The sequence below is a fragment of the Schistocerca piceifrons genome, chromosome 7, assembly GCF_021461385.2.
Source record: "Schistocerca piceifrons isolate TAMUIC-IGC-003096 chromosome 7, iqSchPice1.1, whole genome shotgun sequence".
Lineage (NCBI taxonomy): Eukaryota > Metazoa > Arthropoda > Insecta > Orthoptera > Acrididae > Schistocerca > Schistocerca piceifrons.
Genome location: NC_060144.1, coordinates 275,091,099 through 275,113,888, shown reverse-complemented (window position 1 = coordinate 275,113,888; position 22,790 = coordinate 275,091,099). Strand labels below are relative to the sequence as shown.

The 22,790-nt window shown below is 38.3% G+C and overlaps 1 protein-coding gene across 1 annotated transcript; it reads right to left on the bottom strand.

Annotated features, from left to right (window-relative positions):
* Window positions 1-204: 204 nt before the first annotated feature.
* Window positions 205-4,815, bottom strand: LOC124805023 (GTPase HRas-like). Its single transcript, XM_047265434.1, has one exon. The coding sequence runs from the start codon at window positions 4,661-4,663 to the stop codon at window positions 4,091-4,093; it is 573 nt and encodes a 190-aa protein (XP_047121390.1). The 5' UTR covers window positions 4,664-4,815; the 3' UTR covers window positions 205-4,090.
* Window positions 4,816-22,790: the final 17,975 nt, after the last annotated feature.

Genomic DNA, 22,790 nt, shown 5'->3' with positions numbered 1-22,790 from the left:
GTGTTATCTGCTCTGAAAATCGTGACAAGATAAAATTGTGTTTTACATCATCAGAGTCACAGAGTACATTAAGTGTGCCTAAGAATAGCTCTTCATTTGTGCAGCTCAGCACAATCAGCTTGAAAGGTACGCAGAATATTTTGAAAACATATTATGTAATATTTTCTAAGACTGACAGATATAATAAAAATAATCCAACCAGGATTAAGAAGCTTACTTCATATATTTGATGATAAATTACAGCAGATTACAGTCATTGACAGGACAACGTTCAGCAATATGTACATGGCAAATACAAGGTACAATGATTGTCTAACTCTCTTTGTTAAACATTTCTGCCAGTTCTGAACAGTTCCTTACAGTTTTTAGTAAGGTGTGAAGGGGATGGAAGACACAAGCTGTAACATATTCCTACTTACATTAATAAGTATGTAGAGCACAGATGAAAACTTGTCTGCATTAAATGTTATAAATGATGTCAGAATTGGGCAGTTACACAAGTAATGGAAAAAACTGCACGAATCATTATTAGGGATAAACGTTTTTACTGAATTTTCTACACGAGTACAGAAATACAATTTTCATAGAGCAATAGCTTATATTTCATTCATATAATGAGACTTGTGCAAAAAAACAACTTTCTAGTAACAGACTGACATAATTCAGGTACGCATATTGTTCTCATTTATAACAATAATTCAGCTCAGCTCTTTCCTATAAAAATTCACAAAAAATCTATTATGGAGAGGAATAAAATGGAAAAGAAGATGGTATAGAAACAAAATGCACTAAATAAATAATTAATGGAATTAAAAAATCTTCAGTAATGGACTGACACTTTACAGTAATATAATGACACTTTCACTTTTAAAGTTACTAGTTTCATTCTGCATCACTGCTGTGTGGAAAAATGGTACTTATTACTCTGATTTACAGTAGGTGCAGCCAGTTTCTCTACAATTTGGTATTTTTCCACCCAACATTTATCTTACTTTGAGGAAAATGTAAACATATTTCCAATTGCATCACTCTAAAAAAATGGAATTCCATAGCCGACATAAATCACCTGCCCCACAAAAAATCTTTACCTTTTTTTTTCAGCATAGGCAACCATAATAAAATTCCCTTGAAGTAAGACAGTATGATTAATCATTTATGTGAATTTGCTTTTGCTGAAGTTTGTGTTTTGAAATTGTGTGCAAACCTCTGGGAAGGGGGGTAATAATAGTACTTCATAATAAAAGGAGAAGTAGGCATAACAACATAGATGGTTTTGGAGTGCTCTACTGGAACTACTCACATCCACATTTGACCCAATTCTTCCTCATTCGCTATATTTTTCAGGGCACAGATATAAATAATGTTTATGCCACAAAATCTTTCATTTGTAATTTTTGCAAATTCTTCAGCACCAGCTTTGCATACACTCCACACTGCATGTTTTACAGTTCCGCCAGTCCCATCCACGACACCTTGGCCATGTGATGTGGTAGAGAAGTGCTATGACCATTTATCCTATAGTGTTCTCTGAAAACTGTCAAGTTGCCAAAGAAGAAATGCTACTTTTCAAAATAAAACATATAACAGTATTTTATGTGCAATAGCTCAAGAGTCAAGGAACGTTAGTCATTCCATTATAAAATTAATGTCATTCTTACTCCATTTATGTTCTCATGTAACTGCATATGTGTTTACTTCCATTACCATTAAGAAACATCGTTAAAATGAATACTTTCTTTTCCTGCTGCGAGATTTCTGTTTATCTCATAAATCTGTATTTGCACGTCTATTTTCGGCCTTGCATAAAATTGCATTCGTACTGAAAAAAACTTTTATGCTTTTTTCAGTAATAAAATCACACAAAATAGTAATAAAAAACAAATAAGCCTGAGGGCTATACTAAATAAATAAATTCAATAAAAGCTATTGACATGGACTGGCTTACGATATTAGTATAGTTTTTCACAGATATTTTGTTAATAGTTGCCTTTACAGTGTTTTCTTGCATTACCTTACGAAATTAGTTTTCAAGGGTAATTAGAAGCTGAAATTTTAAATAAGTTCTAATGCTCAGTTGCAGCTCTTCTTAACATAAAAAATGGAGCTTCAAATAAAAAAAATGGTTCCACTAATACAACTAGTAATCAGATTTGTAACAGGGAACTTTTTTTAAAAATTTTTACTGGACTCTCATGCCTGTCATTTTACTACCTGAGATAGTCTCTGCACAATATATGTAATATGCTGAAGACAGGAAACGCTTCTCTTTGGGAATGTAGGTCTTTCAAAAGAGAGATGCGATATACTGCTAACAAAAATTTTAATTAAGCTTTATTAACAACATCAATAGATACTTGTGAAATTTGTAATAACACAGCAATAAAAAAAACACTAAATTTATAATTCAAAAACACCTACTTAACTGAATTTGTGTCTTTGGACTATAATAGTACATAATTCTTTGTAACACACAGAACATTTGGACAAATAGAAAATGTTCACTTGTGACATCAGATAGTAATAAAAAGTTATTTGCTTTAATATCAATATTACCAAAAGGCATTTATCATTAAAACAATTATCCTACTTGTGCCTGACCATGTCCACTCAACTTATATATTCAGTTGAAGTCATGAAAATGAAATTTATTTAAAGTTGTTCAATTTTACACAACTGTACTTAGTCTAATTAAGTTCACCAATTTAAGTGTTTCCACAAGTTAAAGCATATACACATATTTTTTTAAAAAATGGCTGTTTTACCTGTTCATTACTGATACAGTCTCCTTCGTGCACTCAATATCCTTTCTCAGAAGACTTATAACTAGTACAGCTCCACAATTTGATAACTCTCTTCATATCAATAAGACAGCAACTTAATCTTTCAGTTATATTGTTCATTTTAACATTTTGAGATGTCTTGGCCACAATTTTACTAGGCCCTATTGCAATATGCATTACACTTTTCAATATTACGTCATAATCAAAGGCAAATGCTTAATATCAGTTTGCAATTGCTTGTTATGAAGGAATGGTGACTAGATACCAGGTACCCATTTGGACAAGTTTCTACTGATTCACAGTAATAATGGCATAAAGCATTTGCCTCTGATAATGGTGTAATGTTGAAACATGTGAGGTGTACTGGAATAATAAAATTGTGATCAAGATATCTGAAAGTCTCCCAAGCACTTATACGCTGATTGTAACTTCTACTGTTCAGCATCAGCCTGGTCACTTCACAATAACTCTCAGTACACAAGTTATTCATTTCATGAAACATACTTTTAAAAAAATGACAAAGGTGAACATCTGCCTGCAGTGACCAGAATTACAAAAGAAAATTTTTATAACTGTATGACAAGACATATTAAATGTCAAAAGGTATCACAAGGGAACTGTAAATAATTATAATGATAACTGTACACAGCAAAGTGAATTTGAAAACATTTACAAAGGACCTCCCTCCCTCTCTCTCTCTCTCTCTCTCTCTCTCTCTCTCTCTCACACACACACACACACACACACACACACACACAAGTAAAAGTTTACATACCTTGAAGCACAGAGTTTAAAAAAATTATGAATTGTGCACATCATATATGATGCAAAATCAGCTACACTGGAATTTGTGCTTAAGACTTTCAAATAGGAGTACCATTTGCCAAATGTTATTGCAAACATGACTCATTTATTCAGAAAATGTAAACACTAAAGTTACTGGCAGTATAAATAACATAATAAAAAGATCTCAATGACAAAATAAACTTCTACAATGAAGGCAAGTATTTATAATAATAACAATAAAAAAATCTCTTATCAAAACATATGTGAGCATCAGTTTTCCCCATTCCTTGGCAGTTTTTCGGTTTGACACACACGGGAAACTTCTTTATTTTCTTTGCAAACAGAAAAAGAAGGACAACAGCTGAGTGGAAATCACAGTGGAAGTATAAGCAGCTTTTATGCTTCTAACAACCATAGCAAATGCAAAGAAGAATTAATTGCTCATCATATGCAATTATGGAACGAGATTAGAAAAATTTTAATATTAAAAGAAATATAGTTATAAGTTAAAGTGATTAAAACCTCTACAGCAAACAGCATCTCTTCTTTTTGTGGGTTCCTCTCAATCTTTTTCGTTTTTCTCGTCCTCTGTGCTCCTTATCTTTTCTGATTTCTCGTACAAGGGTATAGAATGCGTCGTCAACACCCATACGTGTTTTTGCTGATGTTTCGACGAAGGGGATTCCATACTGCTTGGCTATTTCGCGTGCTTGATTTGTATCAACTACCCACGATGGTAGGTCACACTTATTCCCAACTAAAACCATCGGGACTTCTTCTGCATCTTTAACCCTTTTGATCTGCTCGCGATAAGTTCCAATATCTTCAAAGGATTTTGCACTGTTAACTGCGAAAACTAAAAGAAAACCTTCACCAGTCCTCATATATTGGTCTCTCATAGCACTATATTCTTCTTGACCTGCTGTGTCCAATATGTCTAACAAACACGTCTCTCCGTCAATCACAACCTGTTTCCTATAAGAATCTTCTATTGTAGGATCATATTCGTCCACAAAATGATTTTGTATAAGTTGAATTGTCAATGCACTTTTCCCAACGCCACCCGCACCCACAACAACCAGTTTGTATTCAGTCATTCTCGAAGATGCAAAGCAAGAATAGCAATACCGAAAACATGCAATTGTGAAAACTTTTTTTTACAACATCATTGGAATATATCACACTTAAATAGTAACTTTTCCGTCGCTATCACTTTTATTCCCATAAACAATGTTCTACCATCTCATAACCGCAGTTATCTTTGGTCAGAGATCACGTTAATCATAAAGGGGCAATTATTTTTGCATGTTTACCAACCACATTTAGTGACTGACTTGTATCTGTTGCTGGTGTAGCAATAGTTATTGATCGACAAATGTTAAGAGACTAATGCGTATGGAAATTTAATTGCTTGATGTTCGTCATGTGTTGCATGTATGCGCTCGTAACCCTTCTGCATGTTCACCTCGTTCTTACTTTTTAGGGCGATCTATACTTGTGGCCGCTAAATGGCCTGATGTCTGTTGCCTAGTGGTACAGTTTTTATATTGTAGTTAACTAGACAGGTTGCTTTAGATTTAATGGTTGGAACTACAGGTAGATGTACTGTGGTAGTAATAGGATTTTTCTGCGTTTATGCGGACATTTCGTGTGCAGTTTATTTAAGAGTCAAGATACCTAATGCAGAGTCAGAAAAGCTATTAACAAACAACGAATTTGCCCGAATGTCACCAACTTTCATCAAACTTATATGTTGAGAAGCATTCATTATTCGAAACATCGATGGCCCCGCGTTAGGAAGGAATATGTTCAGATCCCCATGGTTGCTCTAATCACCTTGCATGAATGTTCAGTTAATTGGTTTGAAAACGGTTTGAACACAGAACAAGTCTTGCTTCCCTCCGAATCACAGTATTAAAAAAGGCAACTTTTCTAATCATACTTTAAATTCACCAGTGAAACCACTGCACGGAAGTGCATTATCACATAAATATGAAGAAGAGGAGAAATTTGTAGCGGTAGTTAATGTTTAAAACATATTGTCAAACCGTTGTGGAAACGCCTCTGTAATCTGTATTAATCACCTGACGTATGAACAAGAAACAAGTGCTCAGTGTGTCTAATCACAGTTTAATAGACGAACAAAAATTGTGATCTGCTGGCACAGTTTTGAACGTTAAGGAATCTACACAGCCTGTTTTAGCCTTATTTAGCTGCTTAAATATCGTACACATCAGATACCAATAATTTGTTGAGACATAGAGAGCATTTGAAACACAGTTGCAAGGATATCATAGTTAAATAATTTCACAAAACCAATAGTCAGTGGCAAATCGGATAACAACACGCAGTTACTTTTGTAAAGCGTTGTACTTAATCATAGTTTAAAACTGGTTAAATATGAATATATGTGGGTGGTTAATAAGCAAAAATTAGCCGTTTCTGGAGACTTCTCAAAGTCCTACGATGCACAGATGTTTGAAGCACTATGGATGTCAATGTGAAATATAGCTTATCCCTTAAGATTTTTACACTGATTGGTAATGAGTTTTTACCAGTTGTAACCCTGATTAAACAGACTTCACAAAATTGATTATCTTAGCAATAAAGCTTTCCAGTCACATTCATTTAGGCCTATCTGTTTCTCTGGTACCATGCAAGCCAAAACAGCTTGGCCATGAAATGAGTTGATATGTATTTTATAGAAGTCTGATTAGAAAATCTGTAAATGGGATAATTAATTTTGTTTATTTATTGAGATTTCCCTCTATACAAAGGTTTTTCTCCAACATAACACCCAGAAATTATCACATCTGTTACATAAGATCTTAATTTATCTCCACAGGATGCCCCTCTGTGTTTCGCTATTGCATATCTTCTTCCTCCGCACTAATTCTCCTCATTGTTTATTGTACATTTCGGAGCCATGTCGCCTTAGGGTGACCTCTTCTCTTGTTTCCCCTCTAGTTGCCATTTGAGGATAGTTTTCCTCCATTCTTCTTACATGCCCGTGCCATGTAACTTCCTTCTCTCCATCATGTCACGTATTTTCTCTTACTTCCATTCTCTTTATTGTCATTTCTTATTTTCTCTTTTCTAGAAATTTTTGCTGATCTTCTCCAGAAGTCCTTTTCAAACTGCTTATAGTTTGTTTTATATATTTCAATTTAGTAGTCCATGTGTCCACTCTCTAGTATCAATTTATATATGCTACATAAGATTGAGTTGAGCATCCCAATGATCTTCCTTCCACTGCTAATTCTTTTATTAATTTCTATATCTGATTTTTCCCTCCATTTCTAAAATGGATCCCAAATAACAAAGTATTTACCTTCTTAATTCTCTTTCCCTCAATATGTAAGTCATCTGGATCGTTAGTGAGGTATTCTGTTTTCTAATAATTAATCTTCAATCCCCAGTACGTGTATTCTATTGCTAACTGATTACATTTATAATTTGGGTCTTCTCCATATTGTGCTATAACTTTTTGATCATTAGCAAGTAGTAGGTGATGTAAATAAACTCAATCTTCAATTCCTAGCCCCCTCAATTTGCATTTGTGAGACCATGTCGCAAGACTTGTGCATATAGATTTTAAATAATGTTGGTGACATGGGGGCAGATTATTAACAGACCTTTGTTTGTTCAAAATGGAATCATTAATAAAATGTAAAAAAAGTTCTGAGAAAATATAAGAGGGTATGTAGGATGGCTAGGTGTGGGGAGTGATTCTCCACCAAATAGGTGAGAAGGTAGAGCAGAGAAGCCACCCTGTGGTTATAAGAAACCCTTCATTACTGTTTATTTACATTCATTAGCCTTTCATGCTGCTAGTTTTGATGGTAAGCATTGCAAATGCATGGATATATCATCACCTGTTACGCTAACCTCAAGGGTGCCAGAATGGCATATTTCGGCTATTTTCAAGCTCTTCCCACATACGGAATAATATTTTGGGGTTCCACAACAGGGCGCCTAAAACAGATTTTTTTGTTGCAGAAGAGGGCCATCCGAATAATAACTCAGTCATCCACAGACACACTTCAAACCCATATTCAAAAAGCTTAGAACACTTACTATACCATCATTATACATATAGAAATGTGTATTGTATGTCAGGACACACATTGCAGATTTTCAGACAAATGCCGACTTTCATAACTACAATACCCGTAATAGCGCAGCACTCCATACTCAGCGAACAAAAAGAACAAATACATAAAGGCATGTGAGCCATATTGGTGCAAAACTGTACAACGCACTGCCAGTCAACATCAGGCAGTTAGAATATGATAACAAATTTAAAACAGAATTTAAAAAATGTCTAGTAGAACAATGTTTTTATTCTGTAAATGACTATGTAGGTCAATAAATTTTTTCTGATGATATTTGTAAAGGCAAAATGGAAAATTCTCTGTCTGTACCTAATCATTCATTACCTAATCATTCATTACCTTTACATACTTAAATGACAGCTGTTGTGTGATGTAAATATATACTTAAGCAGTGTTGTGTATACAGGGTGTTACAAAAAGGTATGGCCAAACTTTCAGGAAACATTCCTCACACAAAAAGAAAGAAAATGTTATGTGGACATGTGTCCAGAAACGCTTACTTTCCATGTTAGAGATCATTTTCTTACTTCTCTTCAAATCACATTAATCATGGAATGGAAACACACAGAAACAGAACGTACCAGCGTGACTTCAAACACTTTGTTACAGGAAATGTTCAAAATGTCCTCCGTTAGCTAGGATACATGCATCCACCCTCCGTCGCATGGAATCCCTGATGCGCTGATGCAGCCTCGGCGAATGGCGTATTGTATCACAGCCGTCCATAATACGAGCACGAAGAGTCTCTACATTTGGTACCGGGGTTGCCTAGACAAGAGCGTACAAGTGCCCTCATAAATGAAAGTCAAGAGGGTTGAGGTCAGGAGAGTGTGGAGGCAATGGAATTGGTCCGCCTCTACCAATCCACCGGTCACCGAATCTGTTGTTGAGAAGCGTACGAACACTTCGACTGAAATGTGCAGGAGCTCCTTCATGCATGAACCACATGTTGTGTCGTACTTGTAAAGGCACATGTACTAGCAGCACAGGTAGAGTATCCCATATGAAATCATGATAACGTGCTCCATTGAGCGTAGGTGGACGACGAAACTAAAATGAGCTCTAACATGGAAATTAAGTGTTTCCGGACACATGTCTACATAACATCTTTTCTTTATTCGTGTGTGAGGAATGTTTCCTGAAAGTTTGGTCGTACCTTTTTGTAACACCCTGTATAAGGACTTGCCGTTTAGGGAGGATTAAACTAAAGCCTTATGAAAAACAGACTATGCATTTAAAATAACAGGTAGGGATGTATATAGGCTATATTAATTTTATTGTATTATTTTGTTTTGTACTTTTTTACGTGTATATTGTTTGTGTCCCATTTCTTTGAAATGGCTTACATGTACCCTTGACAACATCCATACAATATTTATTGTCAACAGATGGATAAATAAAATAAATAAATGTAGGCCTTAGCACTGGCCATGTGCTATTGCTGGCACTGCTGAGAGTTGATGGAGTCCTGTGTTAGCCAGTCCTTAGTTGACTGCCTGACATGGCTTCTGTCACCGGGAATACGGCTGGCTGTATCTGTCCCCAATGACACAGGGTGAAGGGATCACCCATTAGAATGTTGTCAGAGGCAAGGAGGAGTGGACCCTGCATTGTACATCCGTGAAGGCTACAGAGTGCTGAGCTACCCAGGTACCTGGGCAGTAAGGCAATGGCCAGAGATTTGAGGCTCGGTGACAGCAGCGTCTTCGATATGATGCTGACAAGCACAGACTGGATGTCATACTACTGCCCAGCTGTTTGACAATGATAGCCTGGACTCCATGGGTCTAAATGAAGGTGTCTGATGCAGACTCGGCTGACAGGACCATGTTTTTGTGGTTTTTGTGTCACATGGAAATGTCTATAACAGAGGCCAATGACAGATTCAATGGCTACGTTATGTTTGTAGGTCAAACTGGAGAAGCTTACTGAAGGTTGGCTGGAGTCCCAGGTCGTTGACATGCAGAAGTGGGGGTACAGAAGTGGCTCGTTGTTGCTGAAGTTGCTGGGCATTGCCCACCAGTGGTCAGTGCATGGGACCTAGCACTCTGTCTAGGACACTGAATATAGGCCATGTCTATTCCAATACAGTACGAATAAATAATATGTGATATAGAAATGTAGCATACTATTTCAAGGAACTTGTGTGCATAATAGTTTGTAATGAATACGTGGATTTTATCATTGTTTTTCAATTCTACTGGAAGCCCATTGAAAATGAAACTTGCCAAAAGTGCTCATCATTCTGTACAGTGCTTAAGGAAGTGTTATCCAAGTGCATTTGGTTTTTCTTTCTAGTATACACTGGCTGAATATTGCAGTTTTTTTTTTCTGAATGAGTTAGTATTGTCAACAACAAATACTATGATGAACTATATATGTACAGAAATGACAGAGTTAGAATTTCCAAGATCTGAACAATGGCCAACACTAAGTTCTTAAGTGATACAAAAGGTCACAGACCATCTTCTAACTATAATCTGTCAAAGATCCCTCGAACAAAAAAACCATGCTCAATAGTTGGAAGATCCCTCAGACAAAACACCATTTTCAGTAGTTGGATGAAAGCACAGATCATAACCGTTTACATGAAGGGTAGTAGAAGTGATCCACAAAACTACTGCCCAATATCCTCAACATCAGTTTATTGTAGAATCTTGGAACATATTATGAGCTAAATCGTAATGAGGTATCTTGAACAGAGTGACATCCTCAGTGCCAGCCAGTGTGGATTCTAAAACATCGATCTGTGAAACCCGACTTGCACTTTTCTCACATGATGTACTGAAATCCTTCGATCAAGGCAGCCAGGTAGGTGCTGTATTTCTTGATTTCTGATAAGCATTTGATGGAGTGCCACACCTGTGCTTATTGTCAAAAGTGCAATCATATGGACTATCAAGTGAAATATGTTACTGGATTGGGGACATTTTGGTAGGGAAGATGCAGCATTTTATCTTGGATGGAGTCATCGTCAAATGTAGAAGTAACTTTTGGGTGTGTGCTAGAGAAACGTGTTGGGACCCTTGCTGTTCATACTGTAAATTAGTGACCTTGCTGACTGTAGTAATATTAAAATCAGGCTTTATGTAGATGATGCAGTTATCTATGAAGTATTGTCGTAAAGAAGTTGCTTAAACATTCAGTCAGAGCTTGATAAGATTTCAAAGTGGTGCAAGTATTGGAAGCTTGCTTTAAATGTTCAGAAATGTACAATTGTTGTTCTTGTTGTTGTGGTCTTCAGTCCTGAGACTGGTTTGATGCAGCCCTCCATGCTACCCTATCCTGTGCAAGCTTCTTCGTCTCCCTGTACTTACTGCAGCCCACATCATTCTGAATCTGCTTAGTGTATTCATCTCTTGGTCTCCCTCTACAATTTTTACCCTCCACGCAGCCCTGCAATGCTAAATTTGTGATCCCTTGATGCCTCAGAACATGTCCTACTAACCGGTCCCTCCTTTTTGTCAAGTTTTGCCACATACTCCTCTTCTCCCCAATTCTATTCAGTACTTCATCATTAGTTATGTGATCTACCCATCTAATCTTCAGCATTCTTCTGTAGCACCACATTTCAAAAGCTTCTATTCTCTTCTTGTCCAAAATATTTACCGTCCATGTTTCACTTCCATACGTGGCTACACTCCATACAGACACTTTCAGAAACGACTTCCTGATACTTAAATCTATACTTGATGTTAACAAATTTCTGTTCTTCAGAAACACTTTCGTTGCCATTGCCAGTCTACATTTTATATCCTCTCTACTTCGACCATCATCAGTTATTTTGCTCCCCAAATAGCAAAACTCCTTTACTACTTTAAGTCTCTCATTTCCTAATCTAATTCCCTCAGCATCACCCGACTTAATTCGACTACATTCCATTATCCTCGTTTTGCTTTTGTTGATATTCATCTTATATCCTCCTTTCGAGACACTGCCCATTCCGTTCAACTCCTCTACCAACTCCTTTGCTGTTTCTGATAGAATTAAATTGTCATCGGCGAACCTCAATGTTTTTATTTCTTCTCCATGGATTTTAATGCCTACTCTGAATTTTTCTTTTGTTTCCTTTACTGCTTGCTCAATATACAGATTGAATAACATCGGGGAGAGGCTACAACCCTGTCTCACTCCCTTCCCAACCACTGCTTCCCTTTCATGCCCCTTGACTCTTATAACTGCCATCTGGTTTCTGTACAAATTGTAAATAGCCTTTCGCTCCCTGTATTTTACCCCTGCCAACTTTAGAATTTGAAAGAGAGTATCCAGTCAACATTGTCAAAGGCTTTCTCTAAGTCTACAAATGCTAGAAACGTAGGTTTGCCTTTCCTTAATCTTTCTTCTAAGATAAGTCATAAGGTCAGTATTGCCTCATGTGTTCCAATATTTCTATGGAATCCAAACTGATCTTCCCCAAGATCAGCTTGTACCAGTTTTTCCATTCGTTTGTAAAGAATTCGCGTTAGTATTTTGCAGCTGTGACTTATTAAACTGATAGTTCGGTAATTTTCACATCTGTCAACACCTGCTTTCTTTGGGATTGGAATTATTATATTCTTCTTGAAGTCTGAGGGTATTTCGCCTGTCTCATACATCTTGCTCACCAGGTGGTAGAGTTTTGTCAGGACTGGCTCTCCCAAGGCCGTCAGTAGTTCTAATGGAATGTTGTCTACTCCCGGTGCCTTGTTTCGACTCAGGTCTTTCAGTGCTCTGTCAAAATCTTCACGCAGTATCGTATCTCCCATTTCATCTTTATCTACATCCTCTTCCATTTCCATAATATTGTCCTCAAGTACATCGCCCTTGTATAGACCCTCTATATACTCCTTCCACCTCTCTGCTTTCCCTTCTTTGCTTAGAACTGGGTTTCCATCTGAGCTCTTGATATTCATACAAGTGGTTCTCTTTTCCCCAATGGTCTCTTTAATTTTCCTGTAGGCAGTATCTATCTTACCCCTAGTGAGATAAGCCTCTACATCCTTACATTTGTCCTCTAGCCATCCCTGCTTAGCCATTTTGCACTTCCTGTCAATCTCATTTTTGAGACGTCTGTATTCCTTTTTGCCTGCTTCATTTACTGCATTTTTACATTTTCTCCTTTCATCAATTAAGATCAATATTTCTTCTGTTACCCAAGGAGTTCTACTAGCCCTCGTCTTTTTACCTACTTGATCCTCTGCTGCCTTCACTACTTCATCCCTCAGAGCTACCCATTCTTCTTCTACTGTACTTCTTTCCCCCATTCCTGTCAGTTGTTCCCTTATGCTCTCCCTGAAACTCTGTACAAACTCAGGTTCTTTCAGTTTATCCAGGTCCCATCTCCTTAAATTCCCACCTTTTTGCAGTTTCTTCAGTTTTAATTTACAGTTCATAACCAATAGATTGTGGTCAGAGTCCACATCTGCCCCTGGAAATGTCTTACAATTTAAAACCTGGTTCCTAAATCTCTGTCTTACCATTATATAATCTATCTGATACCTTCTATTATCTCCAGGGTTCTTCCATGCATACAATCTTCTTTCATGATTATTAAACCAAGTGTTAGCTATGATTAAGTTATGCTCTGCGCAAAATTCTACCAGGCGGCTTCCTCTTTCATTTCTTAGCCCCAATCCATATTCACCTACTATGTTTCCTTCTCTCCCTTTTCCTACTCTCGAATTCCAGTCACCCATGACTATTAAATTTTCGTCTCCCTTCACTACCTGAATAATTTTTTTTATCTCATCATACATTTGTTCAATTTCTTCATCATCTGCAGAGCTAGTTGGCATATAAACTTGTACTACTGTAGTAGGCATGGACTTCGTGTCTATCTTGGCCACAATAATGCGTTCACTATGCTGTTTGTAGTAGCTTACCCGCACTCCTATTTTTTTTATTCATTATTAAACCTACTCCTGCATTACCCCTATTTGATTTTGTGTTTATAACCCTGTATTCACCTGACCAAAAGTCTTGTTCCTCCTGCCACCGAACTTCACTAATTCCCACTATATCTAACTTTAACCTCTCCATTTGCCTTTTCAAATTTTCTGATCTACCTACCCGATTAAGGGATCTGACATTCCATGCTCCGATCCGTAGAATGCCAGTTTTCTTTTTCCTGATAATGACGTCCTCTTGAGTAGTCCCCGCCCGGAGATCCGAATGGGGGACTATTTTACCTCCGGAATATTTTACCCAAGAGGACGCCATCATCATTTATCTATACAGTAAAGCTGCATGCCCTCAGGAAAAATTACGGCCATAGTTTCCTCTTGCTTTCAGCCGTTCGCAGTACCAGCACAGCAAGGCCGTTTTCGTTAATGTTGCAAGGCCAGGTCGGTCAATCATCCAGACTGTTGCCCCTGCAACTACTGAAAAGGCTGCTGCCCCTCTTCAGGAACCACACGTTTGTCTGGCCTCTCAACAGATACCCCTCCGTTGTGGTTGCACTTACGGTACGGCTATCTGTATCGTTGAGGCAGGCAAGCCTCCCCACCAACGGCAAGCTCCATGGTTCATGGGGAATATTGTAGGTGTCACAAAATGAAATAAAGTAGTATCCGATACTATAATAGCATTGAGCTAGAATCGGCCTACTCATATGAAAAATGTTTGTAACATCTTGTAGGAATATGAAATGAAATGATCGCAGAGATTCAGTCGTGAGTAAAGCAGATGGTAGGCTTAATTTTATTGGTAGCATACGGGGGAAGCACAGTTAATCTACAAAGAATATTCTGTAAAATTGCTTAAGTGTGTGGGACTCGTCCCAAATAGGACTAATTGGGGATATTAAAGGTATACAGAGAAGGGCAACATGAATGGAGAAACCTTGCTTACAAACTTTCAAAAACCGGCCTTAAATGATGGATCTAGGAATGTCCTACAGCACCTTAGGCATTGCTCCCATAGGGATCGTGAGTAGAAGATAGATTAATTACAACACACACAGAGGCATTTAAACACTCATTCTTTTCACGCTCCATATGCAAATGGGTTGGGAAGAAACCATAACTGATGATAGCCTCTGCCATGCACTTCAGTCATCTGCAGGTTGTAGATTTAGAAGTAGGTTGACTTTACTGCTATTTGACCACCTTAGGAAAATGAAAAACCTCCTTTTTTACTAGGGTTCTGTGTCAGAAACTGTATTTATTGAACTTTCTTGCAGTTAAGCATTAATCTGTTCCCTGAAAGCCACATGCCAATGTTGCCAACTACCCTACTAGCTAAATCCCATGGATTACATTTCACATTTTTCACAGTAACACTTGGCATCACCAAGCGAGGTGGCACACAGGTTAGTGTACTGGAGCTGCTCTGAAAGATAATGGTTCAAACCCCAGTGCAGATACCCAAATGTAGGCTTTCTGCAATTTTCCTAAATCAGTTAAGGCAAATGCCGGGATGATATCTTTGAAAATGGCATGACGGATTTCCTTCATTCTTCCCTAATTTGAGGTTATTCTCTGTTTCTAATGATCTCTCGCTCAACCGGGTGTTAATTTTCTTTCTTTCATTGTATCATACACAAAGAGAAAAATCTTTGTGTTGCCTGTTGTTTGTAGTAGCGGATCTCTGATACATATCAAGAAAAGCAACAGACCCAAAACAGAACCCTGTGAAATCCCACTGTTTACATGACCCCATGAGATTCAAACCTCTTACCTGTTTGTTGACACTAGGGGCACACTGGCTTCCTACTTCCCAGATATGAAATGAACCATTGAGCTTTGTCACTAATGTCATAACATTCCAACTTCTGTAGAGTATTGCATGATCCATAGTAGAAAAGGTAGTGTGTTCATCCTATTGTTTAACCCTCTAGTGCCTCACACACAGAAGAATAAATTGCCAGTTTCTGTGATACTCCTTTCCTGAAGCTAAACTGCAAGCCTAACAGTAAATTGTGTCTACTGAAGTACACTACTGGCCATTAAAATTGCAGACAAGTGTCTAGCAGATCGGGTACTGCTGCTATAATGGCAGCTTACCAATATTTAAGTGAGTTTGAACATGGTGTTATAGTCGATGGGACATAGCATCTGCGAGATAGCGATGAAGTGGAGATTTTCCCGCACAACCATTTCACGAGTATACTGTATCAGGAATCCGGTAAAATATCAAATCTCCGACTTCACTCCGACCCTAAAAAAATCCTGCAAGAACGGAGCCTATGACGACTGAAGAGAATTTTTCAACGAGACAGAAGTACAACCGTTCCGCAAATTGTTACAGATTTCAGTGGTGGGCCATCAACAATGTCAGCGTGTGAACCTTCAACGCAACATCATCGAAATGGGCTTTCGGAGCTGAAGGCCCACTTGTGTACCCTTGATGACTGCACGATACAAAGCTTCAACACCAACATTGGACTGTTGATGACTGGAACTACACTACTGGCCATTAAAATTGCTACACCACATAGATGATGTGCTACAGAAGCAAAATTTAACCGACAGGATGCTGTGATATGCAAATGATTAGCTTTTCAGAGCATTCACACAAGGTTGGCGCCGGTGGCAACACTTACAACGTGGACATGAGGAAAGTTTCAAACCGATTTCTCATACACAAACAGCAGTTGACCGGCGTTGCCTGGTGAAACGTTGTTGTGATGCCTCTTGTAAGGAGGAGAAATGCATACCATCATGTTTCTGACTTCGATAACGGTCGAATTGTAGCCTATCACGATTGCGGTTTATCGTGTCACGACATTGGTGCTCGCGTTGGTCGAGATCCAATGTCTGTTAGCAGAATATGGAATCGGTGGGTTCAGGAGGGTAATACGGAACGCCGTGCTGGATCCCAATGGCCTCGTATCACTAGCAGTCGAGATGACAGGCATCTTATCCGCATGGCTGTAACGGATTGTGCAGCCACGTCTCGATCCCTGAGTCAACAATGGGGACGTGTGCAAGACAACAACCATCTGCATGAACAGTTCGACGACATTAGCAGCAGCATGGACTGTCAGCTCGGAGACCATGGCTGCAGTTACCCTTGACGCTTCATCACAGACAGGAGAATCTGCGATGGTATACTCAACGACAAACCTGGGTGCACAAATGGCAAAACAACATTTTTTCCGATGAATCCATGTTCTCTTTACGGTATCATTATAGTCGCATCCGTGTTTGGCGACATCGCGGTGAACGCACATTGGAAGCGTGTATTCGTCATCACCCGGTGTGATGGTATGTGGTGCCATTGGTTACACGTCTCGGTTGCCTCTTGTTCGCATTGATGGCATTTTGAACAGTGGACGTTATAGTTCAGATGTGTTACGACCCGTGGCTCTACCCTTCATTCGATCCCTGCGAAACCCTACATTTCAGCAGGATAATGCACGACCGCATGTTGCAGGTCCTGTATCGGCCTTTCTGAATACAGAAAATGTTCGACTGCTGCCCTGGCCCGCACATTCTCCAGATCTCTCACCAATTGAAAATGTCTGGTCAATGGTGGCCGAGCAACTGGCTCGTCACATTACGCCAGTCACTACTCTTGATGAACTGTAGTATCGTGTAGAAGCTGCATGGGCAGCTGTACGTGTACACGCCGTCCAAGCTCTGCTTGACTCAATGCCCAGACGTATCAAGGCCGTTATTATGGCCAGAGGTGGTTGTTCTAGGTACTGATTTCTCAGGATCTATGCACCCAAATTGCGTGAAAATGTAATCACATGTCAGTTCTAGTATAATATATTTGCCCAATGAATACCCATTTATCATCTGAATTTCTTCTTGGTTAGCAATTTTAATGGCCAGTAGTGTGTATTACTACTCTATTACATGTGGCCATCTTAAAAACTTTTTAAAACATTGGTAGCAAGGAATCTGGCCAGTTATTGACTGCATTATCTCTCTCACCTTTTTACAAAGTGCTTACAGAATGTTTGTAAATTAGTTATACAGTAAATTATTTATACAAAAGTAACATTTGATTTTTAAAAGGGTATATAACTTATAGAAATGTTGGATACAGCACTGAATGCAGTATATCTTCAAGTTTCATTCCCATGTAAGCCTGGTATTTCCTGCTAGATGGCATGCATAACTGATTTATTCGTACATTCATCATGGAGTCCTATAGCTGCATAGAGGATCCACAGTGTTCTGTATGGTTCCATGAATCCAAGTCTGCTACTACTTTTCAGAGATAATTCAGGACTAAATATTGCAAGCTACTACCTCAAGACAAACTGTAATTAATTTGTACAATTGTTTCACCAAAACTGGCTGTGTGTCACATAAGATGTCGGGTCAGAGTCAGCCAGCAGTTTCTGACACAGCCATTGAACAATTTCAGCAGTCTGATATTCATAGTCGGGTAATCAATGAGATGAGCCAGCTTAGAATTGAATATGCGTTGTCTTACAATGTGGAAAGTGTTGCTGAAACGCCTGTCATTCAAACACAATAAACTGTAACTGTTGGAAGCTTTAAGGGAAAGCAACAAAGAAAAAGAGCTGAATTTTATGTAGAAGTGTTTAACAAAATGCAGACTGAAGATGATTTTCTTAATAAAATTGTATTCAATGATGAAGCCACTTTCCATATCTGCTATAAAGTGAATAGGCTTCAATAAGTGACAGTGGGTAACACAAGCAGTTGCCACTATAAATCAAGACTTGCTTCATAGGATTTGGTAGGACATTGATTGCATCTACATCCACAACCATACTCTGTAAACTACTGTGAAGTGTATTCATTGTATCATTTATTAAGGTTTCTTCCTTTTCCATTCACATATAGAGCATGGAAAGAATGAGTATTTGAAAGCCTCTGTGCACGCTGTAATTATTCTAATTTTATCCTCATGATCCCTATGTGAGCAACACATACGGGGTCGTAATACATTGCTAGAGTCATCATTTAAAGCTGCTTGTTGAAATTTTGTTAGCATTCTTTCTTGGAATAGTTTACATCTATCTTCAAGAGCATGACAGTTCAGTTTCTTCAGCATCACTGTAACACTCTCTCATGGGTCAAACAGACCAGTGACCATTTGTGCTGCTCTTCTCTGTAGACTTTCAGTATCTCCTGTTAGTCCTATTCTATATGAGTCTGACACACTTAAGCAATATTCTAGAACTGGTTGCACGAGTCATTTGTAAGTAATCTCATTTGTAGACTGATTGCACTTCCCCAGTATTCTACCAATAAACTGAAGTCTACCACTGCTCTATCCACAACTTAGCCTAAGTGATCATCCCATTCCATATCCCTACAAAGTGTTATGAAATGGAATTATCACCTAGGCTTGGTCGTGGGTAAAGCAGGTGGTAGACTTCTGTATATTGATAGAATACTGGGGAGTTGCAGTCAGTCTACAAAGGGGGTTGCTTAGAAATCACTCATGCGATCCGTTCATGTCATGTTACAAATGGTAGCCACATTGAATATTTATATATAAAACTTGAAGACATACTGCAATCAGTGCTGTATCAAATGTTTCTTTTATTTACCTTTTTCACAATTAAAGGTTACTGTTGTATAACTAATTTATAAACACTTGTATTTCAGTCATGCAGGAAACTGACCACACCTCAAAGATATGTTGCGCAGGTAAACATGTACATAACTAATATATGGTGCATTGATCGACATAATCCTGCTTGGAATTTCATCATTCCTGTGGGAGTATTTCCGTCTTAATTTAATTATTGGTTCTATTTTATTTTTGCTTTTTTTCCTGTACCTGCATGTGACAAATTTGCCTCAGATCAGCAGCTTTGAAGAGTTTTGCATATTTACCTATGCCAATAAAAGGTTTATGTAACCTGCTGACTATTGGCACAAAGTGATTATTAAATTGCGAAATGAGGCCATTTGCACTATTCTGAGGAATCACTAATAGTTCCATTCTCACATGAGGGGTGTATTTTTGAAGCACCCAATTTTTAACCTGATACCTCTTCCACAACTGATCCTATAGTTTTACCTTTCTCCTAAGGGCCTTGTATTCTCGGCTTAATGTGTTGCTTTAACCTGGCTGATGATGTGTTTCAGCACTTTGCAATATTCTCTGTTGTGAAATTCTGTAACCAGACTGTACTAAAAGGAAACCATTGCTACCATCTAGAAAAGGCTCAGGTTTAATTTGGTTTATTCACTGAAGGATCATCTTACAATGATGCAGGATTTGTCATCATAGCTCTATGAAAAGCAATAGCCCAGCATATACATACACTAAGAATATACAAGTATGCTTTTATGAGGATGGGATGTGTGTTCAGACATAGCGTTGATGAAGGAACCGTTTGGCATTTGCCTGAAATGATGTAGAAAAACCTAAATAATATGGCCCCAGGGATCAGTGTTGGGACCAATTCTGTTCCTTATTTATATAAATGATATGCCCTCTAGTATTATGAGTAGCTCTAAAATATTTCTGTTTGCTGATGGCTCTAGCTTGGTAGAAAAGGATGTGGTGTGCAACATGGGCTTGGTTTCAAATAGTACAGTTCACTCCTAAGTTCATGGCTTGCAGAAAATAATAAGTAAACCAACATTAAATCACAGTAAGACTTAGTTTTTACAGTTTCTAACACACAGTTCAACAAAACCTCATGTTTTAATTTCACAGAATGGGTATATGATTACTGAAACAGAATAGTTCAAATTGAAGTGAGTGATCGTTCGACACGAAAATTCGTCTACTTTGCTTATTTTCATTCGCTTATGATATATAGACACACACACACACACACACACACACACACACACACACACTTGAAAATTTCTTGAGTATTCAGCTGGGTAGTGTCATCCAAAAGGCAGAATGCCTGAAGATGGCAAGAAGTTGGCTTGCCGAAATATCGCTCCTTTTGGACAACGCTACCTGGCTGAATACCCAAGAAATTTTCAAGATTTCTGTACGCCGGGAAAACCTCAGATCACATATATATAGCTTATTCCCAAGATTAAGCAGCTTTCACTCAGCTAATACTCGGTGGAAATCAAATGTGCATTTGGATTGGACTTCCGTAACTCTTGTGCAGAAAGGTGTGCAGTATACTGCTGCATCCATTTTCAATAAGCTACCACTCAATTAAAAAAATCCTAGCAGTAATCCACAAGCTTTCAAATCAAAACTGAAGAGTTTCCTTATGGCTCACTCCTATTCTGTCGAGGAGTACCTTGAAACATTAAGCTGATTCTTGTTGTAGTGTTGATCGGGTTTACTTAAACTTATGGATTGACTTTTTTCAGGTTCATAAACATTTCATTTTTTATCTGTTATCACTTTTATGTTGTAACTTCATGTACTGACATGTTCCATAACCTTAGAGATTTGCTTCTCAATCTGACCCTAAAGAACTTGACATGTAAATAAATAAATAAGCAAACTCCATTCTTCTGAGTATGTCAGTGTCTTAACAGCTCTACTACCTCATTTTGTTTGTCCCTATTCTACAATGCTTTTCAATTTGCACACAATTTTCTCCAGATAATTTGTAACATAAAGCACAGTTACGCTCATCATTACTGCAAACACGTAAAGGACACCCACTGGTGACTGCTAGACAACTAACATGCTACTATGCTCCTTGCAGTGATTCCAGTAGTTTCAGAAAACTGACTACGATCCACAAACATGCAACTATGTCCCATGCACGTATTCATGTCGTCCTCTCAATCGGCCCCGAAAACTGTCCCCCCTCCCCATGATGAGTGAGATGCTCAGGTCTAGAGAATACCAAGATAGACATCACTGTTGTGCACCATTGATCGTGGAACATGATTTCCTTGTAAAAACTTTACTTTGTGATCATGTATTGAGATAAGATAGGGTGGTGGTGTTATCTCTTTTCATTATTAAGCACTGCTCTTGAGTGCTCTAAGTAATCTTTCATTGTGTACTGTGTGTTGCTTATGAATAATGATCCAGCTGACTTTTTAAACAGATATATTTTAGTGCACTAATCTTTTACATCTCCTTGGTCAATTTATTATTATACAATTTTATTACTTGGTGGAACAGGCTGTTTCAATTTTTTATTTTTTTTTCTGAGGTAAATACAAGTACAAACTGGCTCTTGTTCCATGATTCTGTGCAGAAGTATTAGTGAAATAGTAATGGTTTCTATGATTTGCACAAGAAATTGGTAGTTGTACTCAGGTGCAGTAAAGTTACCCAGTCCTTTCTTAAAATAGCTCTTTAAAGCGAGCCTGACTACTACTTCTAGTTATAATTCTGATCTGCAGTTTAAAAATGTGGCCATGTTTTGTGCCTTCAGTCCCTAGAAAAGAGCCCCATAAGTAAGAATTGAGTGTGAGTGAAGATAGAATGTCATCCCAAGCTCATCCTGCCTCTAAAAAGTAAAAGTTGATATGGGATGGATAATGTCTCCAAAAGACAGTAAAAAGCTGTGGCCCTATAATATGCAATGTTCTTAGTCACTCATGTAAAGCATCATTAACTCAGGATATTTTCCCAGAAAGATTGAAATATATCATTGACAGGCATCTGTATAAAAAGAGTGAATCCTAGATGTCAATAACTACCACCCAGTGTCACTCTTTACACCATTTTCTAAAATTGTTGAGAAAGTAATGTACTCTAGGGTTGTCACCCACCTGTGTAGTGATGGGATACGTAGCAAATCATAGTTTGGATTTCAAAAGGGCCATTCCACTAATCCCCCTGCTGGTTTGGGGGTAAGAATAGGTCCGCAGTATTCCTGCCTGTCGTAAGAGGCGACTAAAAGGAGTCTCAAACGTTTCGGCCTTCTGTGATGGTCCCCTCTTGGGTTTGACCTTTTTTTTTTTTTTTTTTTTTAACCCCCCAAATTTCTGTTGTTAGTGCGTGCCATTTGGGGAAGGGCGCCTTACGTGGTGTTTTTCTATTGGTCCATCATGCACCACCATCTTGCATGTTCCTTATTGTCGTGTGGCGGGATTTACACCCAACGTCTTCTGGGTTACCTCCTTCTCGGCTTGTGCGCAATCCCCTTCTTAGCGCCCACGACAACTGTGGACCCTTTCAACACCTAAAATCCAGCACGGTAGCCAGTCCATTGTGGTGGGGTCATCATGTACCCTCTTGGTGGTAGCCCCCTGACCACGCAGGGATCGCACTGCAGATGCCAGAGCTGTTTCCTCCCCATGCATGC

Bases quoted from the DNA above. Each gene is read 5' to 3' on its own strand.
- LOC124805023 (XM_047265434.1), bottom strand. From the start codon at position 4,663: ATGACTGAATACAAACTGGTTGTTGTGGGTGCGGGTGGCGTTGGGAAA.